The 10,022-nt window shown below is 36.6% G+C and overlaps 1 protein-coding gene across 1 annotated transcript in view; it reads left to right on the top strand.

The window, feature by feature from the left end:
- LOC118740373 (phosphatidylinositol 3-kinase regulatory subunit gamma) overlaps window positions 1-9,780 on the top strand; it is a 38,265-nt gene extending 28,485 nt beyond the window's left edge. Inside the window, exon 3 of the mRNA XM_036471872.1 lies at window positions 7,320-9,780. Within this exon, the coding sequence (XP_036327765.1) occupies window positions 7,320-8,007 (688 nt within the window). The 3' untranslated portion in view covers window positions 8,008-9,780. The remainder of the gene's footprint in view (window positions 1-7,319) is intronic.
- Window positions 9,781-10,022: the final 242 nt, after the last annotated feature.

Genomic DNA, 10,022 nt, shown 5'->3' with positions numbered 1-10,022 from the left:
CATGTCTGGTCTAATGAATACATGATTCTTACAGACTAGAGAATGATGAAAACTAAAACTAAAGTTAACAATTTAGGCATTTCATTCACCGTGGCCACCTCTGTGCGCGACCTCTAAGGATTTGGATGAAAGTTGAAGAGATTGAAGGTCTAGGAGATATGAATATACGTGCAGAATATTTTGCCGATATGACGTAGGGTTGCCTATTTACACGGGACTTTAATTTTAAGAAAACGTCATACATACCTTTCTTTAAAGTGCTGTACCTTGGAAACCTTTTAACGAAACTTAATGGAAAAAAATATATATTTCTTCCGTCTTATTATGGGCCTTAATTATACATTTTTATACCCAAGCGCACTTGTGCACAAGGATATTATAACTTTGTTCATATAACGGTTTTTTGTAACAGCCAAAACGAATCGAGATAGATATAGACAAATGTACATATACATAAATGATCAGAATGAAAAGAGAAGTCGATTAAGCCATGTCTGTCTGTCCATCCGTCCGCCCGTCCGTGTGCACGATAACTCGAGAAAAAATTGAGATATCTTTTTTGTATTTGATATTTTGATATGTAGATTGCCCTTTACCTAAGGTAGGTTGGTATTGAAAATGGGCGAAATCGGACCGTAACCACGCTCACTTTCCATATAACGGTAGTTTTCAGAAATACGAAAACTGCTATATATTAGGAGCGTTCCTTATCTCCCAGAAATAGTCAGAAAAAGTCCGAAGTAGTCAGATTTAGTCCAAAAAGCGTTCCTTAACTCGGAAATGACAGCAAAAATGAGAGAGCAACAGTCAGTGAGAGTGACTCTCATCAGTCCGAAGTAGTCAGATTTAGTCAGAAGAATTTTTTCTGGCAAAATCCTGAAAAGTGTCAAACACAACTGAATTTAAATTAACGGAAATTAAAGAATACGCAAAAAGTGAGAATAATCTAAAAAGTAAAAGAAATGAATTGAAATTGGAAGGAGGCAAAAAATAATTGATATAGTAAGTGTTTATTGTGCTTGTGCTTGTGTGAATGTGTTTTGTACATACATTTCTGTTCTTATTTGACGTTAGTTTTGTTGTTGCCATTCTTTGGACTAAAAATTTGGTTTTTTGCGTTCCTCTCTTTTAGTGAGCGCATTTTGCTTACGCTCTGGCATTTTGACACTTCAGATTTTAGTCCAAAAAGATAAGGAATGAACCTATTAGTAACTACTGAAGCTTGTTCACTGAAAATTGATGGTATTGATTTCTAGACGTTAAATAAGACTATTATAAATTTTGGCAAACTGGGCGTAGCCACGCCCACTTTTGATTACATGTGTATATCTTGGTAACCGTCACACCAATTTCTCCCAAACTTGGCACAGTTGTTAGCCTTGGTACCATATACCAAACGGCTGAAATGATTTAAAATCGGAGTAAGTATAACCACACCCACATCCCATATAACGGTAATTTAGAGAAATACGAAATCTTCGATGAATCAGTAAATACAGAAGCTAATTTAGGCACTCGGCACATTACGCGCCTAATCAAAGTAGAGTAATCGTTTCATCATACCGAAACGAATGCATGACGACTCGACTTCTGCACACTTGCACGCCCTGCATAAGTCACCAGCTAATAAACACTTTCTACACATAACAAATTTTTTGGCCGTTCTTACGCAACACACACTTCCGCAAATATTTCTGCTCCGAAATATTGCATAAACGCTTGTGGTTTAATGCAATTTGAACGAATTTTAGCACGAAATCATTCATTTCCAATTATTTTCTATTGAATTGACAAATATATTTTATTTCCAACACAAAAAAGTAAACAAATGACGATTTCAAAACTGCAAGCGCCTTACAATGTTGGGCGCTTCGATTAATGAAGCTTTTATGATTAGGCGCAAACATAATTTTGAATCGTAATCTACTGAGCTTCATTGAAATACATGGGTTCGGCATAAAAGCTTTATACTTTAGTATGCCGAAACGATTACACTACTGTGATCAGGAGCTTAATGTGCGGAGTGCCTTATTCAAAATTGACGTTTGCAATAATTCTTTAGCAAAAAAACGTTTATGATTGAATTTTGGAAAATAGGCGTGGCACCGCCCACTTATTACCAGGTATGTATATCTAGGTAACCGTTTGATAAATTTGTACCAAACGTGGTACGATTATTTCGTTTACCACATAAAAGCAAAACGTTAAAAATTATTGAAATCGGACTAAAATTACTCCTACTTTTCTTATAACGGTAAATTTCAGAAATTTTTGAAACTTCGATATTTCGAAATTTAAGGACGATAATTTACAATTTGATACTAACAACAAGAAAAGAATTAACATTATTATAGAATTTTGGAAAGTGGGCGTGTTTCGCCCACATCTAACTATATAAGTTTTGCTGACTTCAAAAACGTCAATTGCTTTGCATACGTACACAGTATAAGGTTCCATAACGTCGATCTACAAATTATTAAAAATGTATACTGTTCCAAAACACATACGAAAAGTTATCGAAACGCATCGCTACAGCAATCAGTTATTGGTTAGCATTGGTGTTTTAGAAATGGAAAATTCAGAAGAATTGTTCATAGCTATATTGAATATTTAAAATATGCAATGTATATTTTTGCAGTGTGTCGCAACTCTGCATATACAAATAGTTTGAATACCGCAGTACAACAGTTTCCAAACATTGTATTGATACGTTTTGGAAGTCAGCCTTTATCTCATTAGGTATAACTGAACATACTATCGAAATTGTTAGAAATAGGGGTAAAACCACTCCTTATCATGTAACGGTAGTTTTCAGAAAGGTGAAAAACTATATTTAATATTTGCGCCGGGTATTTAACGTTCGGCTCCACCCGAACTTAGACTTTTACTTGTTTAAACGTTTTTCTTTTTGATTTTTTTTTGATTATAGCATTTAAAAATATTTTTTTTTTTTTTACATAAAAACATTGTCTATAATGTCAACTTTAAGTACCCAAACGGGCGTAATGGGCTACTAGGCGTATGGACTCTAGATCTTCTAACGGTAAAGCAATATGATAAATAGACATTGAAATTTTATGAAATTGTATACTTTTGAAAGAGGAAACGAGTGTAAAAAATAAAAACATGAATAAATCATATTAACTTAACTAAAGGCTGAAATCACGAAGATCCCTTCAAGGAAATGGCAGAATTGAACTTTGTTGCAAGTTCACATGGGAAATCTGCTTGCGACGGGATTGGAGGAAATTTTAAGAGACTAGCAAGTCTTCAGCTCCCGACGTCACAACAAATTCTTATACCCGAGGTCCTCTACCAATGGGGTAGGAATAATTTAGAGAAAACCAAGGTGCTGTATGCGTCCAAGAGTGACTACAATGAAGTTAAGCAAAAGCTTCAAGATAGGTTCACAAATATGCAATATATTCCAGGAACGCACGTATTTCATGCCTTTATACCCGAAACATCAACAGCACTCATTGCAAAAGAATAATCGACCTCCAATGATAGGATTAACCTTGATCCTTTTATTAAAACAAGAAGTACTAAATATGTTTTTTCACCTTTCCGAAAGCTACCGCTAGATGGTAAGCCGGGGTGTATCAATTTTGAGTAAATTAGCGTCCTTAAATTTCGAAATATTGCAGTTTCAAGCATTTCTGAAATTTACCGTTATATGAAAAGCGGCCGTAATTTTAGTCCGATTTCAATAATTTTCAACGTTTTGCTTTTATGTGGCAAGCACAATAACCATACCGAGTTTGGTACAAATTGGTAGAACGGCTACCGAGATACATATATGTGATCATAAGTGGGCGGTGCCACGCCCATTTTCCAAAATTTTACCATAAGCGTATTTCTTGGTAAAGAATTGTTGCAAACATCAATTTTGAACAAATTTGCTTTAATATTTACTGATTTATCGAAGATTTTGTATTTCTCTAAATTACCGTTATATGGGATGTGGGCGCGGTTATTGTCCGATTTTTTAAATTTAGTATGCCGTACCAAGGCCGACAACTGTGCCAAGTTTGGAAGAAATTGGTGCGGCGGTTACCAAGATATACACATGTAACCATAAGTGGGCGTGGCTACGCCCGTTTTCCAAAAATTTATAATATTCTTATTTTTCGTCTAAAAATTGTTGTAAATATCAATTTTGAGTGAATAATCTTCAGTAGTTACTAAAATATCGCAGTTTTCATATTTCCGAAAATTACCGTTATATGGGAAGTGGGCGTGGTTACAGTCCGATTTCGCCCATTGTCAATACCAACCTACCTTGGATTAACGGAAACCTACATACCAAATTTCGTTGACATATCTCAATTTTTGCTAGAGTTATCGTGTACACGGGCGGACGGACAGACGGACGGACAGACAGACATGGCTTAATCGACTTCTCTATTCATTCTGAGCATTTATGTATACATTTGTCTATATCTATCTAGATTCGTTTTGGCTGTTACAAACAACCGTTATGTGAACAAAATTAATATACCCTTGTGCACAAGTGCGCTCGGGTATAAAAATTGTGGAAGGTGCCGACCGGGAACAGCTTCCTGTAAAAAAAGCACCTGGAACAGATTGAATATGTTGTCGCCTGTTCGCAGCTCATCATCATTGCGGTTTGCACTGTTCACACCGTTCTGTTGTTTTCGCCATTATTGTTTGTGCCTATGTCGTTGTTTGCGTCGCTATAATTGCTCGCGCTACTACTGTGAGCCACCACCAACTCTTTCGTCGTCTCAAACGGGACCTCTGCCTTCCAATTGTCCATTGCAACTGTTGCTCTAGCCTTTTCCCGTTCGTGTTCCAACGTTAATTTTAAGAGTTGAATAAGTCGAAAATTTTGTCGCCCCAGCCGTATTCCTCGAGGCGCAAACTATTTCATGATTCTACTTTGAATGCACAGAACATCGTAATTTTCTTGGGGCAGCTCGTGCATCTGCTCACCATCGTTGTCAGTGTCGTTGTTTGCACCTTTGCTCTCACCATCGCCACTGTTGTACGTGGTACCAGTGTTGCCAGGTCTCCGGCGTGAGAAAACGTCCCTCTTGGTCTGAAAAAACGTCATTTCCTACCCAAAAACGTCTTTTTCAATTGAATGTACAAAAAATTGTTCTTATTAAACTTTTATTGTATACAAAGGTACATCCCTAACCGCCAAAATAACGTAAGCGTCATTTTTTTCAAAAATTTCTTTTTGATGCAGAAATATTCCTTGAGCATTTAGATGCATTTCTGCATCAAAAAGAAAATTTTGTCGCTTACGTTATTTTGGCGGTTAGGGCTCGATATGTACGTAATGTATATTAAAATGTCCTTTCGACAGAGCACATTTAAAATTCATTGTAAACTGGTCGTTAATATAAAAATCATTTTATACATACACTTGTGATCACCTGACGTAAGTCATCGATAGTTTGATCGATTTTGGCTGTTTCTCTTTAGTTTATTTATGTTTATTATTTTTCCATAAAAGCCAAGCTCATTAACAAACAAAATATAAATCCACAAAAATTGTGCAAAAATTATAAACAATCTGCAAGTTTTCAGCTAGATTTTCAACTATTTATTCAGAGTTTTTAGAATTTTTGTTGAGTATGCAGTTTGATAGCCCATTAAATTTCAGGGCAATAATGTGCAAGTTTAAAGGGGCTAAATAATCGCGTTGATTTTTAATAATTTGTTTTTTTTTGTAGACATTTGGTTAGGAGCTCGGTTGTCGAAAATGCTAAATTACGGTCTGCTAAGAAGGAGCATAGCAATAGTTCCATTCAATATCAAAAAATTGTTACAAATTGTTGCTAGTACTTGCACGTTTTTACTGGGAATGCATTCAATAACCCAAAATATTTGCAAGAGGGAGCGAATTCGAGAGCGTAACAACCCGAGAGAGCTGCAAATTCTTGCAACCATTATTAAGAAAATAATTCAAAATCAGTTCTACTTATAAGATTTAGTAACAAAGAAAAATTACTGGGAAGTTAAAAAACGTCAATTTTTTACACAAAAAACGTCCAACGTTGTCAACAGGGTACAAAAAACGTCCAAATGACGTTAAAAACGTCAACCTGGCAACGCTGCGTGGTACAATCACCTTTAACGTTTCGAGCGTAACTTCGTTGCTCGCCTTTCAACACTTACTGCCATTGTACCCTCTTTTTCGAACAGGGTCTTTTGTAATCTTAGGAGTTCGATCTCTTTGCGCAATAACTCGACTTTTACTTACTCAGCTTCAACACTACCGCTGTTGCGGCCAGACGCCGCGTCGTTATTCGCACCGCTACTCGCTCAATCGACGCTTCCGTTACCTCGGGGAAAACGGACTCCAAAAGTACAGCTACGTGCACATGGTAAAATATTTTGCATGTTTGCCGCACCATCGCTGTCTACCGCATTTTTCGCACCTTCGTTACAGTCTGCACCATTTTCTTTGTACGTTGATATTCCCATTGTCTCCCCAGATGCGACAACATACGCTGCCTTTTTCTACAGCCTTAGCCTGGCGGCCAACGATGCTTTTGAGCCGCTTGCTTGCCCACGGCGGCACACCATACTTTTAGCTGCATCAGTGAATACTCTTCTGAATTTTCTACATCGCGTTCCATTACGTGAGAAAAAATAGTGGTATTCGCCAAAGTGAGCAAGTGGCAAAAGACAATTCAATTTGGTGAATACCACTAATGTTTAATTAATTCAACGTTTTCAGTACTTTGCGATCACTTTAATATATGATGGGTCAAAAGACCACTTCTGATCAAATATTCTAAGGGGTTATTAAAACACGTCCGGCGTTCTCGCTATCAAATATCGAATGAATCTTTATTCCGGTAACTGTTTACTCTGCCACTTATGGTATAGACACAAATCGCCCTATGCCTAGTTTGCAATAACTTAACTTAATGCTTAGTGCAGGTATACTATACACTCTTACACTTTCAACTTCTGCAATAGTTATGTTAGTTTATGTTAGTAATTTATTTTTATTAGTAACTTTCTTATGTATCACGTATGCATGTACCCATGTATTTACGTGTGTACGTATAATTGCAAATATATAGAGCTAGAGACATACACATCGCCATCATTATCGCAAAACGCCGTATTGGATATTTTAGGCAAGTTTTGCTCTAACTTAGCGATCGTTATAAGTGAACTTAAAAATATTTTTGCTTATATAATATATATTATATTTGTCAAATAGGGCTTATATTATTGATGATGGCGATAAGTGCTTAGCGGTAATGTAATGTTAAAAAACTATGATAAACTTGCATAAATAACTTACATACACATGTCTCTTTTATCTGCAGACGTCTCATGGAAGCTGGCATTAAAGAGGAGGACATCATTCAGCTCGCTGAAATGGGTTTCGAAGCCTGGCAAAAGAGGTATGAAAGTCGGACAAATTTGCCGCATAACAACGATTCTCTCTGGTTCCTTCGCGATTGTTCACGTCAAGAGGCTGAGGAATTACTGAAGGGTGCCCCTACAGGCACATTCCTTATACGTGCTCGTTCTGCTGGTCATTATGCATTGTCTATTGTTTGCAAGAACGTCGTAAACCATTGCATTATCTACGAAACGGAAAGTGGATTTGGCTTTGCTGCTCCTTATAATATTTATGTTTCTCTGAAGGAACTAGTGGAACATTATGCCAGCAATTCATTGGAAGAACACAACGACACGCTAACCACGACGCTGCGAATTCCCGTAAAGTATTGGCATGCCAATAAGGAATCGCTAACGAAGCAATTGGAAGAAGAACTGGAATTGGAACAATTGCAAATTGAAGAAGAGGAGCTGCAGCATCAAGCCGGACAAGAACAAGTACAATTACAGTTGCAATTACAGCTGCAGCAACAGCCATCGTCTGCGATTCCAATACCAGGCAGTGAGGCACTAGATGTGCAAACACCACCCTCTTCGTTGAATTCCGTCTCTGGTGGTAGTGTCGCCGGTGGCAGTTTCAGTGCCAACCAAAATCATTCGCAACCATAATAAAAACAACAGTAAATCGCATCAGTGTGGAAGCTTGCAGGTCATGCTTAAAGCATTTGTGATTGTCGAGCTTCCATTCGCAATCCCAGGCCTACTTAGGATTTAAACATAACATTCGAATGCGAAAAAATAAGTTGTATTCTATATGTCCAACTTTTGTGATGTGATGATGTTGCAATTTTATTAAGCATAGCATGGGTAATTTGTTGAAAGCATGGCTATTTTGCCTAATCCTTTTCAAATTTTAGGTGTTATCTGTATAGCTAGCTTTAATGTTAGTTCAGGTGAAACGACACTGCTTCATAATTAGTCTCTTAGTCTATAAAGGCAGTTATGTTTTGATGTGAGCGCTGTTGTCACAGTTATCATGGTGTCGTGTGTCTTAGGCCTAGGCCACGCAATAAGCGGCAAAACGGCGAGCGGCTGAGCGTCTTAAAATTAAAGCATATGAAATACTTTTGAAGTGGCCACGCACTGAGCGGCTGAGCGGCATTTATGTATGGCGCCTTTCAGCTGCTCAGCCGCTCGCCGCTTTGCCGCTCATTGCGTTGCCTCGGCCTTACGGTGATCATCAAAATGGTTATATAAATTATTGCTATACAGATAATTGTGAAGAAAAAGTAATATTGAAGGGAAAAGGATAATGTTGTTTTGTATTTTTTACTATTAATGTACTTTACTTTTACTTATACGATGAAGATCTGAAAGTAAAGTCGCCATGTTCTATGCAAAAAATGGGGTGAATATGTAGTTTTGCAAAATACATTTCTATCGTGATATGTTAACCTGTTAAATTTATACAACAACCTGAAGTCAACATATGGTATAAATATGTATAACAAAATATCTTGATGCAATTCAGTTTAATGATAAACATTAAATGTTACTCTCGCGACGGCGTATCTCTATGCTTTACTATACATACCTTGCCGCTTTTTATTTTCCTCTGTATTAGATGCTATAACTGTTAAAAAATCAACCCTAGGTATGCCATAATAAATCACGAACGGCTGTTAATGCCAGTAAGCCAACAAAAAAAAAATGATAATAATTGGATAATTCGAAGTGTATTGGTCTTAGGAGAAGGTACGAAATTAATTTTTTATTGCAAATAGAATAAGTTTATGTTATAAAAGCTTGCTGTGAGCGAAAATATTTTACTTTGTAAATAAAGATAACTCCTGGGATGCATTCGACAACCGAATAAAAATGTGTAGAGTTATTTAATAATTGTTATGTTAAGAGAATCGTCAATCTTTTGTCAAGTTTTTGTTACGAGTACCGTCTAAAATTTACCTATAATCTACTCTTTTTTTAACATTTTGTATATTTTTGCATTAAACTACTAATATAATTAAATTTACATAAAAAAATTAATATTTTTTTTATGTGTCGTGCCACTGTTGAATTGTGCATACGCATATTTTTCGCCCCATTTTCTTTTGACCTCCATACGTATTTCCTTCCGAACTTACATATGTATTCCTTTTTTAATTCTGTATTTGGTCATAATAGCGGAAAAGAACTGCGTAACAAACAGGGTATGAAAAGTAGTGGGCGAAAATAAAAACCAAGTTATTGCTTGCTGTGTATATAAGCGGTGGATATGTGCGCTAAATAATACATAGTGCATATGTATAAGTAAATAGTGCATACATATGTATATAAATGTTTTATATTTTGTATGAAAATTTGCACGAATTGAACAACTTTTGACTGTATTGTATACTTATGGCTAAGTTAATACGAATAAACGAAAACTAAAAATTTTTGCATTTATGAAATGGGTTGGAGTTTAAACAGTGATTGGTTGTTCATATGCATGTTAGTTAGTTGGTGGGCGACCGGTAGGTCTATTGTGCCCCTAGCTCATCACAACCAGCCCCAGGGTGTCTATAAACTTCATAATATACCCCGGGAACAGTGAGTATATGTGCTCATCTCTTGGTCAGACGTGCCCTATGCTCCTATACCTCCTGCGCGCAACGGCCTCACACTCCATAAGAAGGTGTAGG

This window comes from Rhagoletis pomonella, unplaced genomic scaffold (genome assembly GCF_013731165.1).
Source record: "Rhagoletis pomonella isolate Grant_MI unplaced genomic scaffold, Rhpom_1.0 Rhpom_scaffold_00006, whole genome shotgun sequence".
Classification (NCBI taxonomy): domain Eukaryota; kingdom Metazoa; phylum Arthropoda; class Insecta; order Diptera; family Tephritidae; genus Rhagoletis; species Rhagoletis pomonella.
This window is presented reverse-complemented; position numbering and strand designations above follow the sequence as displayed.